General features: G+C 37.4%; 4 protein-coding genes across 9 annotated transcripts; 2 read left to right on the forward strand and 2 right to left on the reverse strand.

The window, feature by feature from the left end:
• Positions 1-310: 310 nt before the first annotated feature.
• On the forward strand, positions 311-5,540 carry dapp1 (dual adaptor of phosphotyrosine and 3-phosphoinositides). Of its 2 annotated transcripts, none has more exons than XM_079473282.1 (9): positions 311-637; positions 2,152-2,274; positions 2,888-3,021; positions 3,103-3,233; positions 3,554-3,601; positions 3,771-3,833; positions 3,916-4,001; positions 4,734-4,777; positions 4,941-5,535. In XM_079473282.1, the coding sequence occupies exons 1-8, from the start codon at positions 576-578 to the stop codon at positions 4,738-4,740; spliced, it is 654 nt and encodes a 217-aa protein (XP_079329408.1). In that variant the 5' UTR covers positions 311-575; the 3' UTR covers positions 4,741-4,777; positions 4,941-5,535. The 2 variants fall into 2 exon arrangements, with proteins under 2 accessions (XP_079329408.1, XP_079329407.1); XM_079473281.1 differs by having other exon boundaries at positions 368-637; positions 4,690-4,777; positions 4,941-5,540.
• Positions 5,532-6,821, reverse strand: lamtor3 (late endosomal/lysosomal adaptor, MAPK and MTOR activator 3). Of its 2 annotated transcripts, none has more exons than XM_079473283.1 (7): positions 6,744-6,821; positions 6,521-6,560; positions 6,385-6,419; positions 6,222-6,280; positions 5,997-6,130; positions 5,847-5,910; positions 5,532-5,771 (listed from the first exon to the last, which is right to left on the reverse strand). In XM_079473283.1, the coding sequence occupies exons 2-7, from the start codon at positions 6,527-6,529 to the stop codon at positions 5,698-5,700; spliced, it is 375 nt and encodes a 124-aa protein (XP_079329409.1). In that variant the 5' UTR covers positions 6,530-6,560; positions 6,744-6,821; the 3' UTR covers positions 5,532-5,697. The 2 variants fall into 2 exon arrangements, with proteins under 2 accessions (XP_079329409.1, XP_079329410.1); XM_079473284.1 differs by having other exon boundaries at positions 6,521-6,557; positions 6,744-6,819.
• Positions 6,822-8,135: 1,314 nt separating this feature from the next.
• rrh (retinal pigment epithelium-derived rhodopsin homolog) lies at positions 8,136-11,984 on the forward strand. Of its 4 annotated transcripts, none has more exons than XM_079472293.1 (8): positions 8,136-8,409; positions 8,741-8,931; positions 9,206-9,290; positions 9,411-9,510; positions 9,589-9,742; positions 10,041-10,209; positions 10,404-10,582; positions 10,655-11,984. In XM_079472293.1, exons 2-8 carry the CDS (start codon positions 8,807-8,809, stop codon positions 10,758-10,760), a joined length of 918 nt encoding a protein of 305 aa, XP_079328419.1. In that variant the 5' UTR covers positions 8,136-8,409; positions 8,741-8,806; the 3' UTR covers positions 10,761-11,984. The 4 variants fall into 4 exon arrangements, with proteins under 4 accessions (XP_079328419.1, XP_079328418.1, XP_079328420.1 ...); XM_079472294.1 differs by having other exon boundaries at positions 8,161-8,274; XM_079472292.1 differs by lacking the exon at positions 9,206-9,290 and having other exon boundaries at positions 8,151-8,409.
• enpep (glutamyl aminopeptidase) lies at positions 11,264-20,228 on the reverse strand. The gene is made up of 20 exons (XM_079472290.1): positions 19,262-20,228; positions 18,247-18,388; positions 17,951-18,079; positions 17,740-17,860; positions 17,507-17,661; positions 15,845-15,958; positions 15,468-15,602; positions 15,308-15,373; positions 15,164-15,229; positions 14,908-15,068; positions 14,664-14,743; positions 14,435-14,571; positions 14,291-14,346; positions 13,994-14,144; positions 13,787-13,860; positions 13,127-13,231; positions 12,873-13,046; positions 12,593-12,733; positions 12,423-12,504; positions 11,264-11,714 (listed from the first exon to the last, which is right to left on the reverse strand). Exons 1-20 carry the CDS (start codon positions 19,903-19,905, stop codon positions 11,568-11,570), a joined length of 2,880 nt encoding a protein of 959 aa, XP_079328416.1. The 5' UTR covers positions 19,906-20,228; the 3' UTR covers positions 11,264-11,567.
• Between the last annotated feature and the right edge of the window lie 435 nt (positions 20,229-20,663).

Consider the following 20,663-nt stretch of genomic DNA (forward strand, 5'->3'; position numbering starts at 1 on the left):
AATTAACTAAAGAAAATAGTCAAATTGACTTTAAAATCTGTGCAAAACTAGATATTGTATAATTGAAAAAAAGTATTTTCTACTTTTTAAGTTTTGACAGTGTGCATATTGCAGTTTTTACATTTTTGCATTCCATTTTTTCAAAAAAAAATCCCAAAATGTAATGAAATACATATGTAGGCCTAAACAGTCATAGAATATGTGAAAACTTAATTTTGACAATGTCAGATCAAATCTATAATTCGACGATTTGTTCTGAGATAAGAGTTTCTGTGAAATATGATTCAGTGTCTTAACAACAACAACACACACAGATGAAAGACTTCCTGTCTGTCACTATAAAGTTTTGAATGGCAGTAACTAAACTATCTTGGATATGACATGTAACGTTACTGGGTGAACTCATTGGTTCCCTAAATAATTAGATCTGTGGGCGGAACTGTTGGACTTCCCCTGTGCTGAAGGTGCTTTCGATTGTAAAGCAGGACATCAAAGTAACTGTTTTAGTCGAGTCTGAACAGAGATCAGTCGTGAGTGGATTTCTTCTGTTCATATTTACGCTGAATGGTGAAGAGATGAGCTTGTGCAGTTCAACGCGCAGCTGCGGGGAAGACGCGGACGAGCTCGAGTCTGTCAGGTGAATTTAAGATGTGACTTGTTACCCTATAATAAAAACAATCCCGTCTGTATAGTAAGCGGTGTATCTTTTAAGCTATTATGTTTAAGTTACATTTAAACGTGTTAAGTTATTCGCAATTACTCATTTGTCATCGCATAATATAACATAATGATCGGTCATGAAAATAAAACGTACAGAAAGAACAAATAGCCTACACGGTGGTATGAACAAGCTTAGGTTGTGTTATGTGTTTGCACACCTGCTAAGCCTGTTCTTGAGTATGATGAGGAAATACTCTCGTTTCACGGACTGAAATACTGTATAAACAAATCTGACCATTTAATTTTACATAGCGCCTATTCATTTAAAGTAGTTTTATAGATCCTTATTGAAAAGTTTTATTTAAAGCTTCAATACATTTTTGCCTTATTTGATATTTTTTTGACACCAGCTGGTTCTTTTAACTGAGTTCTTTCAGTCTTTTGCAACATTTGGAACACAGCAAAACAAAAAGAGGCTACAAAGTAACAACCGTGATCGTAAAAAAGTGATCCTCCAAAGAAAGCAGACTGGAATATCTACTGAACGCAATGACTTCTTGGGCTCTGTTCAATGTTTACAAATAAATCACAATTGCATACCCCGAATAACATAATAATTATAACGTTATTTTGTTTGTTTTATATTAAGACTCATAACATTATGCTCAGGACATTGTCAGAACAAACATTTGAAAATGGTGTCATTACATTGCTCAGTATACATCCTACCACATCCAGGTCACTGCTCTAAAATAGTAATGACAGAGTAAAGCGGTGCCCTGCAAAACCTGAAACTTAGTGGTTTGTGAAATGCTTATCACTGAATTAAACTTGTTCATTTTGTATCTGATTTTATCATTAGACCGCCTCTCTTTTAAAGTGTTGATTTGATGTGCCGGTTTAAGAGATATCAGTCTAATGTGTCATGGGTTGTCAAGGGATACTTCACCCAAAACTGAAAATTCTGTCATGCATTACTCACCTTGTCGTTGATCCAAACATGCATACATGACTTTGTTCTGTTGAACAAGAAAGAGAGATATTTTGGAATAATGTTCTGACCAACAGTTCTGAAACACCATTGACTGCCATAGTAGGAAAAATGACAATGGTTGTCAAAAGTGCCACAGAACTGTTTGTTTTCCTACATTCCTCGAAATATCTTCTTTTGTGTTCAACAGAACCAAACAAATACTAAAACGTATTCCTACTCTGGCAGTCAATGGTGCTTCAGAAATGTTGGTCGCTAACATTATTCCAAAATATCTTTCTTTGTGTCTAACCGAACAAAGAAATGTATACATGTCTGGAACATCTAGAGGGTGAGTAATTCATGACAGAATTTGTATCTTCGGCTGGAGTATCCCTTGGGGCAGGTTAACAGTACACGAGATATATCGGATATGTTTTGTTTATGGCATATTAATGAGTCGGCTCACTGTATGTGTATCTAGCACTCAAGTCCCCTATTTTCTTTGTTGATCTTTGTAGTTGGTATCATTATGATTTGTCCCGGCATGCAGCTGAAGCTCTTCTGCTTTCAAATGGGGTAGATGGGAGTTTTTTGCTTAGAAACAGCAACCAGGGACCTGAATGCTTTGCACTGTCTGTCCGGTAAGATGTCCTCTGGACTAAAACCCTTAAATATTACAATAGTAACATACGAATCATTTACTTATCAATACTAATTCAATACTTATATATAGAAAAAGCTCTTTTGTTATTCCCCCATTTTGTCTTTCACTGTTCTGTGGTTCTTTAGTGCTGCTTACAAAATTTCAGTTCCCCTTTCTTTTTAAAAAGTGTGAATATAATCACAACTAAAGCCTGTTGGTAAAGCTGCAACCTGAACCCATTTTTAGACTATATTTACAATAAAACATGACCTTGAATGCAAAGTCCAACAAACCATTTCTTTTTTACAAAAATACTAGCACATTTGGAACAGTCTTTATGTTTGGAACAGTCTTTTGCGACCATTTTATAAAAACAAGAGAGGATCCATTGCAGTCATGTTACATCCTTATTGTATTATGTGAATCCTTTTTTTATTGCCTAGATAACATTTCTCTTATAAGAAAATTTGCCCACAGTTGCTGGCAGTGGAGAGACATCTAAGTCTAAAGATATCTCAATGTGGTCTTTGTCTTTTGAGAAAATGTAATTGACAGGAGGGGAAAACCTGCTTATCATTATCACATTTCCTGACTTTCCTTGACATGTTCAGTGCAAAGGATTCGGTGAAACACTTCAACGTCCGGCGGCAGTATGGCAGATATTCTTTTGGCTTCAATGAATTTTCATCTCTACAGGATTTCACCAGTCATATGGCCAATCAGCCCCTGCTAGGCAGCGAGGCAGGTAAGTGTACTTTTCCTTTACACAGTTCTCAAACTCACTTTTTATAGTGACCTTGATTCCTGTCTCACTCTTGTAACTAAGGAAGCCTCATCGTCCTACGGTTCCCATACCCACGCCAGGTGGAGGAGCCGTCTATATATGAGACTGTGTGTGTGCATACGGCCATGCAGACGGGGCGGCATGAAAATGACTTGGTGCCTAATGCTCCATCAGTAAGTCAATCAGCTTTTATCTGTTTATAGTTTAACATATCGAGTGTCTTTTAACATTTACAATTGGGACCAAAATTGGGACCAAAAGTCAATAGGATGAATGGGCTGTTGGTGGAGACACCTGAGATTTGGCAGACAGTTATACTGACTTAATTTACAAAAAATAAACTTACAGTGCCAGCTGGCATAGATGGGCACAGAACAGCGCAGTTTCACAGCGAGAACTATTTGTCCTGATTTAGAAAAGTGTTACATGTCATTACAGCATGAGATTGACCGTGAAGTGTTAATAATTACATAGAACTGTGTTTTGTCTACAGCTTGGCACTAAAGAGGGTTATCTGGTAAAACAAGGTGCCTTCATAAAGGTATGCATCATATGGTTGTTTGCTCATTACACACATGACACCCATTTATTGTCAAACTAATGTTTGTGTTAAATGTCAATTCCAGATAATGGGTTAAACTAGAGCAAACCCAGATCTATGTTAATGAATGTGGGCTGATAGTATCTCTCTTCATTTGTTTTCTGATTAGAACTGGAAGCAGAGATGGTTCACATTGCATAGACATGAACTAAAATATTTCAAGGACAAAGTGGTAAGTGTGTTTTGCGCAGTCAGCCTCAGTAAATAACTGAAGTTGATTATTTGTCTAACAAAAGAAAAATATTTATTCTTAGTTTGTTGAGCCAATTCGAACCCTTGATCTGACGGAGTGCTCAGCGGTTCAGTTCGACTACAGTCAGGAGAGGGTCAACTGCTTCTGGTAAGACGTTTACATTATGCCTTATTCACATCGATCCAACAAACATCAACAAAATTGAATTAGTGTCAATGAGAATTTAGAATGTTGGTGCTTGTTGGATCAGTGTGAATTAACCTTGGTTGCTGTAATGGAACTCCACATTGTGCCTTTTTTTACTGTATGTTTGTAGAAAATTTAGCAAAATTTTTCACATATGCATCTGGATTTAATTAAGTTTAGTGAAGATATTACAAAACTATTCTGTTTTACTGCACATACAAACAGTTGTTGAAAAAATTAAAGAATGAAACCATTAAACGCTAGGTTATTTTGAACCCATTGTTGGGTCAAATATAAAAATGTCTTGGGCTAATAACAAACAACTGTTGTATAGTATAACATTGCAAAAATAAATGTAATAGCATTACTTGTAATTTTTAAGTTAATTTTTTTTTTCAACTACACTTAAAAGGTCATAACAAGAAATAATGACAGTTTTGAATTTCTCATTATAATACTTTATTATAACTGTGGTCACTTAACATCATTTCCTATATATAAGTGAGCCTAATAAAGAGGAAGTCTGGACTAACACCTGCCCACATATTTTCCATACCATGCTTATTATCAGAATTCTACCCACCGTAAACACCCATTTAAAAACTTGATATATTATTTCACTGAACTCTTTTATCCCTGTGTCTGATAGTATGGTGTTCCCTGAAAGGACATTTTATCTGTGTGCAAAATCAGGTGCTGAGGTAGATGAATGGATAAAGATACTACGATGGAAACTGGTAAGAGGAACCTACAAACAAACTTTATCAAGATATTGAGTCTAAATACGCTACATTATTTCCTTCTTCTAACACAATTAAACGAATCTTTTAAGAATTAAACATCTTTTGTGACTGTCTTTCGTTTACCTTATCTCTTATGGTGTCTGTCCTACATTTTCAGTCACAGATGAAGAAAGGTCGATGACGGTCAACATGAAGAATATTCAAAGTAATTACATCTGAAGGCCTGTGACTTTGGTGATGTGGATCTAAAAATGAGCACTGAACCATGCATTAAAGCTTGTGCACACAGAAAAATCAAGTCCAGCGAATGTCTGAAGACGGTACACTACCGACATTAGAACTATAATTTAAAGTTGGCATACCAAACTGTACATGAAGCATACATTTGCCTCAAAACTGTGTGTGTTCCCAAATATATGTACATATCGCTGCTGTCCTTTTGAAACCTCGTATCTCCATATTAGTTTTTTTTTTTGCCAAAAATGAGTCGCCCTTTATGTTTGTCACTGGGTTTTGCAAATATCTAACACAGTATTTCATCATTTTTTAAATATTCCAGTGCTTTTTCCATTCCATGAAAACAGACAATATGGACATTGAAGGAAGGACGAGTTATTTCTAAAGTAATGTCTGAACTGACAGTAAATGAATACCCCATGTTGTTTAGTAATGTGTACACAGTACCCATCTTCCTATGAAAGAGCACCTTCTGTAAAAATGTATGATGGACAGTAAATAAAATATATTTTTCTTAACCAAAGCCTTGGACATATTTATTAACAAGGAGACACAAGGAATAGGTTACATTCATAAGAGACGTACAGCATCAAGACAAAATCAAACACCAAATTCAATACAGACATACAGCTCACATTATATATGTACAGATGTACAACACTGTAGTCGATACGTTTCTAAGCTACTTCCACCACCTGCCTTAATTCTTCTATCAGGGGAACAAGCTCCTTCTCAAGACTGAAGATCAAACCTAAACACAAATGAATACATATTAGTATTGATGAATCTACTATATTTTTTCACGACCAAAGTAACTTTGGCTTACCTGTGTTGGCATTACTACTTGCGATGAAACTTATCACTAAGGGTAATCGGTTGAACTGTACAATCTGCCAGGAAATGCATAACAAACACACAAATTACAACCAGAAATGTTGCAAGTAACAAGTGAAAAGTTGACTCTGTAAAACAGTACCTGATAAGTGTTATAGTAGCAAATTATGCTTTTATTTTTAGACAAGCCCAGCTTGCTGCCCTGGTCAGTTGCCAAAGCAAAGGTAGAGAGGAAAGCCGGCCGCAGGGCGTATTCAGGTGCATTGTCATTGGCAACTAAAGGTGTAGCACAACCAAGATTTCAGATAGAGCCTGTACACTATAGAAAACAAACATGCAAACCACGTGACCAAACTGAGGCTTTTACCTTTGATTACAGGAACCCCATCTCGATCTGTGATTACTATCGCATGGAGCCCTTCAACACTGTGAACAAAATACAACTCTTAAGAAACAACATTATTCCTTTGTTCATTACATTTGACAACGCATTATAATATTTGAGTTCAGTTGTTGATGAATCTGTTTACCTTGGCAGTTGTTTATACAGAAAACTCCTCAGATTCTTTAACAGAAACAAACATAATGTCAGGTGAGTGATAGTTATAATCCACAGAATATAAAGCAAGACTTCAAGCTTTAGGGAAAATGTACACTACTACTCACATCTGCCATATTTATGACAATGGATTCAGTGATTCGCCTGCTAAAGCAAAAATAAAATAATGCGATTACACATAATGGAAATATCGTATTGGTGTCAATTTCTAGGTAGCGAGACATTTTATACTTTAACGTGCAATGCTGACGGACTTACGTCATCTTATAGTTGTTGTTAATAAGGAACATATTTATAGAAAACGTACATATAAAAATGTGACGGTATTACCTTTATTGTTGCTTGACTTGATAGTTCTCAACTTGTTTATGCGCGTTCGTCACATGACAAGCGCAAGCTTTTCCGTATACCTAATATCCGTTGTCGTCACTTCCGTCAAAAGGCACAGCCACAGGGCCTCCGGTGGCAATATGCAGCAGGGAAACTCGTCTCAATAATACTATTTATTTGTTAGTTTTATTTTTTTATTTTATAACTTTCATGTAACCCTTACATTTTGGTCTGATGCTAGCTCCTTTAAATTTGCCCATAAAAATATTGTTTATATGTTATCGCTTAAATATGTTATATTTTCATATACTAATGATTGTAAAATGTTTGATTATGTGGCGAATTTCGAGATTTTACATGGCAAATATTATATTCATGAACAAAAGTTTGTAAGATCTGCACTTAACTGCAATTTATATTTGTTAGAATTGGAGAACTTAAAAAATCTCTATCGCTTATAAACAACCAAAAACATGTCAAGTTGTTCAAATTAATTTTTTCAACTTAATATCCGGCCTGTTTTTTACCATACAGTGTTTTTATGGATGCTCTATTTGTGGTTTATTTTGTGTGTTAGAATTTGTCCATAGGAAAGAGGAGACATATTTGTTGTTTTACTGAATGAATTAACCTTGAGATTATCTGAAAATATTTTTAGCAGCATCACAGTAGTTATTGTACAACTGTACATAAACAGCATAGTCAGAGTAACACAGAGCAGAGACGCTTAAACGCAACAAGGGGATGGAAAGATTATCTTGGTTAAACCCAATCCTTTCTCCATGGTGGCTTTATTTAAACATAAACCACATTTTACAGCATTTAAATGAATTGAACGAACAACATATATTGTACATCATTTCAAATTAACATTCACTTTTTCAATGTGATTTTATGCAGTAATTATGATAATTAATCATACAGAATATAAATGACAATTTATGCTGTCTACAAATAAGGTAGCTCCTCTTTGAGCGGTTTCATTTAAAAGTTACATCATAAGATTCCTGAAATAATACAGCCAGATAATGTACAGTGCATGTGCTTGACCTCATAAATATTTCACACATGATCCTGGGCCCAAACTGTTTCTTATTTCTTTTTCTAACTCTTCATCTGACAGATTTATGTTTTTTAATAAAAAAATGCTACTTTTTGTTTTGAAGGTAAACTGTTTGAATGAAATTATACTCTTATAAGAAACCTTTTCTGCTCCTTGGAATGAAAAGCCTTCATGTGTGGATTAACACTGAAACAACGCTCTCTTCAGTTCTCGCAAATCAAGCAGAAAACATAATTAGAGAGCTTTCCATTCCAATGTTCTTCCAGCCTTTCATTCCCACAGTCACCCCATCAACTTCTACATCCCCTAAATCCCACAGCCCCCCACCCAGCCTCCTCTGTCACACACACAAACAGTACAGTTTCATGATTCTCTCACAAGGTAAAACAGAGGACTTCAAGGTTCCTTTGAGCTGCACATTTGAATGAAACTGATGTGAATGTTAGAAAAAGAAGATAAATCTGACTGGTGAGTAAATGGCTTTGTGTGACAAAGAGATGGAATCTGGCTTTCTGAATTCTTCTGAGAGTTTTCCTCATGTTGAAAAGAGTGCCTTCACACAATCAGAGCACAATATTGTCGCTGCATATCTCATCACGGCAGGTAATGTTTGTGTGTTTGTCTATTTGATTGTATAGCGTTCGAGATAAGCATTTTTATATAAAGAGTTTAGTAAGCTAACGCCAAAGTATTTGCCTTTTTACGTTTATTTTCTTACATCTGTGTCTTTGGGTCGCATTAGGATGTAGGGTTGTTTTCAAACATTCCTTGAATTTGACATTTATAGATTCAGCCAAGCGTGGAAAGCTACCAGCAGAGGGAGCCTGTAAAACGGCAAATGAATGCGTGAAATGTTTTGAATGGACATGAAATATGCCTTTGTGTGTCCACAGACCTATTAACATCTTCTCTCCTCGTCTGTCTCTCTTGGCAGGGGTAGTCAGTCTGTCAAGTAACATTGTGGTGCTACTGATGTTTGTGAAGTTCAGAGAGTTGCGTAATGCCACGAATAATATCATCATTAATCTGGCTTTTACTGACATTGGTATTGCTGGCATTGGTTACCCCATGTCTGCAGCCTCAGACCTGCACGGGAGCTGGAAATTCGGCTACACGGGTTGCCAGGTGTGCGTCCATTGCCTGGTTCACAGATACAATAATGACTATGTTTGACTTTTGTTTATGCCACATTGTTTAGTTAAATGAACAGAATCATCCAAAAAAATGTCTACTCATCCTGGAGTTGTTACAAATCTGTATAAATGCCTTTGTTCTGATGAACACAGAGAAATATATTTGGAAGAATGCTGGTAACCAGTTCTTGGCCACCATTGACTACCCATACAAGTCAAAGGTGCTTTCCTACATTCTTCAAAATATCTTTTTTTGTGTTCAACAGATCAAAGAAAATGTGCTTGTCAATGGGGGCCAAGAACAAACAAATTTATACAGATTTGGACTCAAATCTTTTTTTTAACTCAATGGTGAGTAAATTATGAATTTGTATTTTTGGTTGAACTGCTCCTATAAATACTTAAGTGCGTCACATGGTATAGACTGTATGTTATGCTGTTTTGATTCATTCCTAGATGTCTCCTTCATAGATCTATGCTGCTTTGAATATATTCTTTGGAATGGCCAGTATTGGACTGCTCACAATGGTTGCCATTGACAGATATCTTACCATATGCCGGCCTGACATAGGTATGCATTTATAATTATTTTCAGAATGCTTACCAGGTTGCGGATTGGATTGTGTAGAATAGTTTGTGTGTGTTACAGGTCAGAAGCTGACAACCTTGTCATACACACTTCTAATTTTGGCTGCTTGGGTGAATGCTGTGTTTTGGTCATCCATGCCCATCATAGGCTGGGCAGGATATGCGCCTGACCCCACAGGTGCTACCTGCACCATCAACTGGAGGAACAATGATGCGTGAGTCGAGAGTAAAAAACAGCAGGAATTATGATTCATAATATAATTTACTCATACTCTTGCCATTTCAAACCTGGATTACTTCTTTTTCTAATGCAGAACACAAAAGAAGATATTTTGAAGAATGTTGGAAACCAACAACAGCGGTACCCATTCATTTCTATTGTATGGTCATAAGACCAATGCATGTCAATGGGTATTGTACTGCTGTGCATTGGTTACCAACATTCTTAAAATTGTCTTCTTTGTGTGAGGCAGAAGATATAAATGTAAGAGGATGAATCACTTTATATTTTAGATCTTTCGTGTCCTACACGATGGCTGTGATCACGATCAACTTCATCATTCCTCTCTCGGTCATGTTCTACTGTTACTACAGTGTTTCTGTTACTGTGAAGAGGTATAAAGCCAATAACTGTTTAGAGAGCATCAACATGGATTGGTCAGACCAGATGGATGTGACCAAGGTAAGCAGTGTATTTGGCATACATATTCGTATGCATTTCGTATGATATTGTTTTTTGGTAATAATTGAGCATATATGAATTCCTTCAATGCATCTTTTTTAATTCCCAACATTGCTATAGTGATTCTCATTACTGTGGGAAATGACCCAGGATGCGCGTCTTCATTTAAATTAATTTCTTTGTCTTTTTTGTAGATGTCTATTATAATGATAGTGATGTTCCTGGTTGCCTGGTCACCCTATTCAGTTGTGTGTCTTTGGGCATCATTTGGTGATCCCAAAAAGATCCCAGCTTCCATGGCCATAATTGCCCCGCTCTTCGCCAAGTCCTCCACCTTCTACAATCCTTGCATCTATGTCATTGCCAACAAAAAGTAAGTGCCCCTTGTGCCACCTCTGTTGCTACAATGTGTTGTATTATCTCATCTATTTCGTCTTGTCTGCAGGTTCAGAAGAGCCATCATTGGAATGCTACGATGTCAAACACGACAGCGAATTACTATTAACAACCAGGTTCCAATGACAGCCTCTTCTTCACCTCTTAATCCGTAAATGATCAAAACCCCTAGTGAATCACGTATTCATTAGACATGAATAAAATATGGCCTATAATCAGCGCTGGACGCTATCTCTACGCTTCACAGTTAATACACCACATATACCATTACTTTCAAGTCTGATCCTGTACATTGTATCAGTATGTGCTCTCCTTGGAATTCACGCCTTGTATTGAAAGTACAGTGCCCTGCCTGTTGCATTATTAGTGTCAATACTGTAAAATGGGACCAACTTGATTTGACGTTCTTGTGTTACATTGTTATCTTTTCATTACAAATGCTGTGAAATTCCACATTGTTACAAAGAGTTTACAGGGTAAATTCTTCTCCATTGCTTTTGTCTTCACTTGAAAGTTAGCACTACTGACTCTACTGTACGTACCTGTTTCAAATTGTATAAAACTGTTTTATCATGATTTATCTCGCAGGTTTCTGCAGTTCATATTTTAATGTCAGACATGAACGCAAAGAACAATAATGTGCACTTGAACACAATGCTGGGAATTTAAACATCCTTTATAATGTATTTTACATTGACACATTTTACAAATAATTAATAAAAAGTATAACACTTTAAATAGGAAAACATTTACAGAGTCTGCCGATTTTCAATGCCTGTTTCCAAAGGAAACAGTATTTAACTGTAATGGAATTCAACCCAATGTTATTTTAAGGCTCTTAACAACAAAGTATTTTCAAGCTGCCCTGAGCAATTCATTTCATTAATTTAACTAAACTTTGTGAGCAAATGTGTGTGATGTAGTGGCTAGTGGTAGAATCAGTCGTGAACTCATGTACATCACTAAGACACATTGCTCTCTAGCCAGAGCTTTATCTCCTCCAGGTTCCGTTTCATCCATTCAATATTGTTCCTCACTGTCTCTAGTGCTTGTTTCCTGGGCATCTCACCTGCTCCTGCATTCGGGTTCGATGCAAAGAAATTCCCCATCTGAAAAAGAATGCGAGATTAATTTACAAAAAATAACACTGTAAAAAAACAGAAATGTTCCCTCAGCTGGTGCACCAGAAATATTATATAAAATAGAATAAAAAGTTCCCCCCTGTAAAATGACATGGTTTTCCCTTAGGTTTTCATTGTAAATTTGCTGTCTTTTTCTGTTAATTGCAATGTTTTGACCACATTTAAATAAAAGATTGTAAAAAAACCCTGGCAACTGGGGCGCCAGAAATATACCGCAAAAATAAAAGTTTTTCCTGTAAAATTACACGTTCCTTTATTTTGTAAATTTGCTGTATTTTTCTGTTATTTGAAAGTATTTGACCGTATTTCAAAAACCTTGTGAAAATCTGTTATTTAAAAACATTACAGTTTTTGGGACATTATACGTGAAAACCTGTAAAAATACCTGTAAATGATGTTTTTTTCCAGTGTATAATCACTGTCCTTTCAAAACCTAGTATGTCCTGATTTTCAGGAATGCTGAACGCTGCACTTTTTGAATGATTAAATACTTAGGAACATAAAAAGTGACTCATAATAATGACGTATGGCAAAACATACAAATCATGCAATACGGAGACACAAGGTTTCAGAAGGACATCAGTGATATATAACATATAACGTGATGAGATCATCATAATGCAGCTTTCTAGTAGTGTGCCTAGTGTGTGTAGTATTAATCCAGGTGTGCATTACCTTCCACAGCTGCAGCTCGGTGTTATACGTGCCAGTAATTCTGGAGGGCAGGCGGCCTAAGTTCCTGTCATTGATAGTATATCTGCAAAAGACATGACATCATATACAATATTAGTTATTTAAAGACCGTTTGTTTCATACAATTCATAATCGTTAATGGATAAACTGACCTGTTTACTAAATAATCCCAGTTAAGCGTGACCCAGTCCCACGCCATGGTTTTACCATATTTGTTCCGGGACACATATTGCACTACGGTAAAAACATCTTGGCTCCTTATTATGCTTTCATTCTTAGTGGCCTCCAGCAACCTATTAAGAAACATTTTCAATAAGTACTGTGTGAATTGTAAAGTACGTTTTATATAAAAACATTATGAAAAATGAATGGGTGGCCATTGTGATGTATAATATTGCAATAGGATTTGAACTAATATTAGTATGGATTTACCTAGACAGAAGTGTGATATCTTCCACTGATGCCAGCCCATAGAGCAGCTTGTCTTTCTCCTGTGCGAGACCTGCGGTGAGATATCTCTGGAACATGACCTCCCATCCTGGTGCGGACCCCGAGTTCATCATTCCATAACGATACACCAGCAACCGTAAGTTCACAGCCACACTGCTGCTCCCAGATCAGACAAACAGCCCATTAATACACAATCTCTAAGTCAAGTGTATACTTCCTGTGAGTCAATGTATTACCTCAGTGTTCCATCAATCCATTTATTAAAAATATCAGAGGCTTGATTAAGAGCCTCTTGATCTCCCATCTGACATGCGATGCCCAACACCATCTCTCTCAGTAGCCTGTGCGGAAACACACATCATTCAGTTTGTCCGCTGGAGTGAATTTATATTGAAAAATGATACCGTGGTGTTGGAAATGTCCAGTGTGTCATTATTAAAGGATCTATGGACAGAAATGCAATATCATATACATAACTATGTCTTCAGAGGTGTATGAAGAGCTTACACCATGAAGCGTTTTGTTTTTATTATCTTAAGGAGCTGAGCTTACATGCAATGCGCTATGTTGTTTCTACAGTAGCCCTAAATGGACAAACTGCTCGACGGAGCGCATTTCATATGTATGTTTTCTCCATCGGCAAAGAACTGAAAACGTGACTACAGCTTCCTCCGTAGTGCTTTGAAAGGGAGGGGTGAATGTGGAGCGAGCCATTCAACTTTTCACTATAATCAGAATACTTTGCATTTGTAATGTATATACAATTCTTTAGACTCACACTTCCCACTCACACACTATTCAGCACATGTACTGTATACATATCCAAGATGGACAGATCCAAAACTGGCCTGTGTAATAGGAAAGTCTTTTCACTAGTTCTGCTAAATATCTCTTACCTTTCTGTTTGGGTCCCCTCATCATTCCACCCAAGAGTCTTGGATATCTTCTGCACATGATCACGGAAGAGTTTCTAAACAGATTTAATATGAAGCAGAAGATATGAAAGAGAATTTATGCCAACATATTGCATCTCACAGTTATTCTACAAGTTTAGTGTCATTTCACTAAAAAGTCCCATACTCTCAGACGATATTGAAACCTACCTGGAATTTAGGGTACAGCACTGCGTCATCAGCCAGCATGCTCGCCACATATGAGATTGAAGTTGAGACTCGATCCCACACAATGTACTCGGTTTCATTGATCAGATACTTCATTAAGTTGAACGCATTTGCATAATCAATGATATCTGCCCTGTTTACCAACAAAAAGCAGCACAATAAACACGAAATTCTTAATAACCATGGCAAAATATATACGTACTATGTATGAATCTGCTGAAAACGCTTTGAATACAATTGTCCACCATATGTGTTAATGTACATTTTGCAATGACTCACCGTCCAAATGCAAACACATCATCAATGTAGCTGCTTCGGTCGGTTGCATCATACACCTAAAACACACGTTGGTTATTGCATTTTGATTATTAAGTGGCAACTTTGTTTTATTATTTCAAGAAACGGATTAGAAAAATACAATACCAGATGATCTGAGAGAAGTTGCTCGCTGATAGTGGTCCACATACTGTCATTGTGATAAACTCGGTAAAAGCCCATGTGGTCTTTGTTGACTTTGATGAGACCATCACTGGCAGGAGAATATCCGGGAATGACTAGCTCTGAACAAACACAGAGCAAGTGGTAGATCTCCATTAAAACATGTTAAGAAGTGAATCCTCAAATGTAAATAATCTGAGCAGAAACAAGTTACCTGTCTGTCCCTTGTCAAATATGATGGAGTCATTGTTGGAGTTTAGTGATTTCCATTTGACAGGAATGGTCCATTTGTATCTGTGGGACAAGAGTTGCAACGTCAAAGAAAAACTTCAGTAAATGAACCAACCAGAGTTGAAATAAGCAGAATCAAACATTAACGTTGATGAACAGTCAATACAAATACTGCACCGATGACCATTGAATGAAATGAATCGGGATTGCAGGACTGTCAGACTCACCCCAGGGGACTACTGGGCTGAGATGGGTCAGCATTGGGGTCCAGGAGAAACCTGGTCTGGGTGAGTTTAGCATTACTATCTGTGGTGGTCAGTCTTAGCATAGGATATCCCATCTGCTTGGTCCACGTGTCCATAATGTCCGCTACAGGTCTGCTACTTTCCTAAAATACAGCCATGGAGATGCACAATGACTAAACATTCTGTAAAATTGGACATTAATGAACATGGCAAGACATGACCACTAAACGCTGTTTACATCAGTCAAGGCTTTCCAGAAGTCTGCAGTCTTTGCATTCTGGAAGGGGTAAGCTTTCAGGTATCTCTGTGGTGGGAAAAACAAAATAGAAGGTTCACACAGCCATTGGAAAACCCTTGCGAAGAAAGAGATGTGGTGACTTACTCGACATCCATCCCTAAATGTGTCACGGCCAAGCAGGTCCTCTAGCATTCTTAAAATAGATGCTCCCTAAAACACACAGTGAAGATAACAATTCAATTTAAGGCCAACTGGTAAATGAAGCTGGGAACCTTAATGCATCAGCACCACTGTACTCCAGTACCTTGCTGTACGAGATGCCATCAAACACCGATGTGATCTCAGCCGGGCTGGACACATCCACAATAATAGGATGGGAGGAGAGAAGAGCATCGTCAACCATAACAGGGAACACATCACTAATGAGCATGATGTCACGCTGAAAACAGAAAGAAACGTTTTTACATGACCATCCATTGTTTAACCTCAGATCTCATGGTAGGTCTGTTTTGAAATATCTTTGTGAGTGTTAAAAATATAATTTTGAAAGAAAAAATTCATTATATGTTACACTCAAAACTGACTCCGGCGCTCTGTTTGGCAACATATTTGATTCATATTGTGTGTTATATACAGTACATGTATTGTCATACATGCAGCATGCCTATAGTATGTGCTCACCATTCCCCAGTCGGGCTCTGCTTGTTCCACTCCAACATATTCAAAGAAACTAGCAAAGCCTTCATTCAGCCACAGGTCATCCCACCAATCCATGGTCACAATATTTCCAAACCACTACAAATAAAAGACAAAACACAGTTTAAACTGTAGCTCCAAAATAATACATAACCCAGTCATATTCATGCTCTTATAACAATGCATTTGATGAAATGTTGTTATATTTACTTATAGTTACATTTTCTCTTTCGAAGAGACTACCAATGATGGGAAAAATGGTGTCTCTGCACACTTTTCAGGCAGATTAACCTTTATTGGTTCATTCATGCTTTGTATATTATACGTAATATAATATCACTTTTTTGGCCCTGGGTAACTCAGTAACTAGTTTTTTAATCCCATATCTGTTCACAACCTTGGACCTGTCCATAAAAAGATAATCTTATCAATGTACAATGTGACTGCCGTCATTTTCCCCATACGCATGACTTTGTTGGGATGTGAGGAGTGTAATATGTCCCTGTGGCACGTGACATTAATCTTTAAGGTATCTGCTGTTTCTCTTATGTCTTGTTTTACTGTAAGCCTCAGACGTCACGCCCACAGACCATTGGCTAAACGTCTGATGCATAAGGCACACTTCTCTGGAAACACTTCTTCGAAGTCCTCATCTGATTGGTTGAATTTCATAGGATTTCCGGGAGATGTGCGTTCTTTAACGGTCCGTCTGGAAACAACATCAAGCCGTCTGATCTAAGAATTAAGCTGTCGTGTTTACAACGGTTGCTAAAAGAATTCATCACGATCTACTAAACGCATAGTTATTACAAGTATGCGAGGTTCACACAAAACGAGAGATGATTGGTTGCTTTACCTGTCAGTCATATGGCCTCTTGGGCGGACCTTGGCCAAAGGAAGCGGCGATAAGTTCTATGCGAGACTATTGTAAACAGGTCTAATAAACTGCTTTTTTAATAAAAGTCGTACAAGGTAAAATAAGATTTATTCTCAGAACAGGATGTTCTGCCCAGGCCTTTTCGAAATACATGCAACTTATAAAAAATTTGAGTAACTGTATTTCATTACAGTTACTTCTAAATAGGTAGTAATCAAATTACAGTTACATCAGAAAAATGTAACCAAAATAATTACTTGGAAATGTATTGTCATGTAATTTCATTTAAACATTAATATCAACTGTAACAGGGAATTCATGTAAACAGCAACTGTTGATTCTCTGACTTTGACAATCTGCAAAAGCATCCTAAACTACTACCCCTTGCCGAATATGCAAATTCTCTTTTCTCACAATTGTGAGTTTATCTCCCAATTGACCCTCATTTCATTCCAAACCTGTATGACTTTATTTATTCTGCAAAACACAAAAGAAAACATTTTGAAGAAAGTTGATAACCAAACAACAATGACCCCCCATTGACCTCCGTTGTATGGAAACCACTGAGACATTTCTCAAAATATCTTCTTTTGTGGAAGAAAGTCATATTCAGGCTTTGAACCACAAGAGGGTGAATGAATGATGACAGAATAAACCATCTCTTTAACTAAATGTCTCAAATACAATTAAAACAGCTGGAAAACTCCAATGATCACATAAATGACCACATATTTATGTGACATCGGAAATATTTTTCGGGAAAAAGTAACCTGATGAACTAGCTCATGTGCGATGACACTGGCCACACGCTGTTTGTTGTATGACGATGACTCATTCTCATCAAACAGCAGGTTAGTTTCTCTGTAGGTGATCAAACCCCAGTTCTCCATTGCACCCGTCCCAAAATCAGGAATTGCTATCTTATCTGTAACAAAGACAACAATGAATCTATTTAAATCAGTCCGATAGAGCTTTTACAATAATAAAGATTTCACAGATTTACCTAGTTTCTCTATGGAATATTCCATGTCAAAATACTCCTCAAAGTAATCAAATATGATCTTGGTGACATTGGCAGCATAGTTTGCCGTTTTTATCTGTAAAGGCTGAGCGTAGATCCGCAACTGTCAGAAGGAAAATAGAAAGATTCCCCTTAATGGAGTCCAAGGAATTATTATTTCATTGGAAAGATAATTTATAAAGCAATTGCTTACTGGTACGTTTCTCTTTGACATCCGCTCCACATATTGAAACTGGTGCACTGCAAAGCATACCAAATAGGTGCTCATCTTTACAGATTTTTTAAAGGAGGTTATGGTCTTTTGATCTGACAGTTGTACGTTCTGTAAAAGAGAAGGCCAAGGGACGTGTTAATGAAATCAATTGGGGTGTCCCAAAAGATATAAAATAAAAGAAGACATCATCCAGTAGAGATAAGAATGACCTCACACAATTTCATACATAATATAGCAGATGTAAAGCTCCACACAGTTTTAAAGAGTGAATGTACCTCCACAGGCATGTTGGACAGAGCTTCATATGCACTGTCATGGGTGATGGAGATAGTGTAGGTGGCTTTTTTGTTGGGCTCATCAAAACAGGGGAAAGATTTACGAGCGTCCGTGGGTTCATGGTCTGTGGCAGCGATTTTCCTGTAAAACATCAGTGAGGGATTCATAAAACTCAACCCGTGGTTTATATTTACCTCAGTAACCACGTGTGGAGAAAGTTCAACCAAAGTGACATTTTAAAAAACATCCAGTCTCATGTAGTATAATCAAACCCGCTGCCTGTTATGTGTGTGTGCAAAAAATGACTTTGTGGGCTCTATGACGTCACTCAATAGACGGTTTCATTGGAGGCATATTAATATTTTTATTTAGGGCTATCGAACGATTAATCACGATAAATCGCATCCAGAATAAAAGTTTCTGTTCACATAATATATGTCTGTGTACTGTGCATATATATTTTGTATTTGTAAACACACACACAAACAAATATTTTGGCTACCATGTATTTATTTAATTTGACTAATCATTTAAATTGTATATAAATGTTTATAAATTTTTTTATTTTATATTTTTCTTAAATATATGCATGTATGTTTTATGAATACAAAATTAATATGCACAGTAAACGGTATATTATGTAAACTTTTATTTAAAAAGCATGCGATTAATCGTTTGACAGCCCTAATTTATATATTTTTTGTTTTATATCATTACGTTCATATTTTATAGCATTTGATTCTATAAAACTACATTAAAACTACTCAATAGTTATTGATTCTTTGCAGAGGTCTAAATCTCAAACAGAGAAGTGATGCAAAGAATAACAGAGCTGAAAACCGCATTACTTCATGGTTGAATGAAAGAGATATTGATCTCTTTGGTATGATATGTTTGGCACAACATGCTCTAAGAAATGAAGGTCTGAACCATTCCAAAACCCCAAAATAAAGTCACACAGGTTTGGAATGACATTAGAGTGAGTAAATAAGGAGGTCAAGGAGCGATACTTACTTGAGAACTCCATTCTCAGAATAAGTGGTCCTGTAGAAACCCACCAGAGACCCATTGAGCCAGCCTTGGAAGTGCAGAGTGAGAACGTAGCTTTCCTCCGTTCCTGTGACTCTCAGCTGCTCGGACGCCTCAACCACCACATACTCTTGTGGCTTGTACTCGAAGCATTCCTTCACTCCGATAGAGGTCAAACCAGATGGAGCTTTATGCTGCAAAGAGGGCACTGCAGTGATGAACGTATCCCGGATGTGGAGCCACAGGTGCGAGCTGGATTGCGTCAGGCTGAGGTGGATGGACACGCTCCCGGTGTAGATGTCTGTGTTGAGGTCAGGCTCCAGGTGCAAATCGTAATGTAACGGCACTATGTGGTTAGGCAGCCGGAAGTTACTCCAGCCACCGTTTGTGTTGTTGGATGGTTTGCAGGGTCCCCGGTCAGCAGGCGGGGGCGGGGTTGATGGTGATGGTGATGGTGTTGGTGATGGTGTCGGTTTGGTTTCATCTTCTGATGAGGAGGTCTTCTGGCTCAAACCGACCCCAAGCCCCACAGCAACTCCTGTCACTACAACAACGGCACAGATGATAGCAGCGTGTTTCCCGCGGATAAAGTAACGTTTATCCTTCTTCTCAAACTCCAGGCTTTCCATGGCGAGCACACAAAGTAAGAATGTGTAAGAAAGTCAAAACACTCAGAATTTTCTCCCTTTTAACCCAGGCATACACACAACAAACTCTACGCGCCGGTTCGCCTCCAAAGAGAGAAAACAGCTGTGTGTGGATCTCCAGTCCCACACACACTCATGCACTGCAGCCTGTGGGAGGCACAGATGTTTAAGCAGGAGTTACGTTTCACCACTGTCCAAAAAAGGGCTTGGATCTCTGCAAGGCCACTGCCAGGCAGTTGTGAAAATGTACAGACCGGGAGTGTTCCACTTCCAAGCGCACTGAATCTCACACCAAAGCATGGAGTGATACATAAGGGACAGGGGCTGAATTTGTACCGCCCTTCAGTTAAACATAAATCAAAACATGTTAATAAGCAGTCAAAGAGGGATGATCATAAACATGCATCCAAGAGAGATAGCGAGGGAGAAGTGGGGAGGAAGTAAAAATGGAATGGGCTATTATGTGAAGAGAATGGGTCTTTTACCAAGAAAATGTGATAGAAGGCTGTGACTGAAGAAATTATTTTCACATTGTCCATGGGATACCATTATCAAGTTGTGTTTGAATTAAACTGTAATAGAACATTAAAAAGTTGTTCAAGCTGACTTTAAGTTTAAATCCAATTGGCTTTACAAGTCACATGAATTCAAATTTGATTAAACTGACTTGAAAACTGATTTATAATTTAAATTCAAGTGACACGTAAAGCCTATTTGATTTAATTTGAACATTTACGTTT

The sequence above is a fragment of the Barbatula barbatula genome (genome assembly GCF_947034865.1).
Source record: "Barbatula barbatula genome assembly, chromosome: 14".
Taxonomy (NCBI): domain Eukaryota; kingdom Metazoa; phylum Chordata; class Actinopteri; order Cypriniformes; family Nemacheilidae; genus Barbatula; species Barbatula barbatula.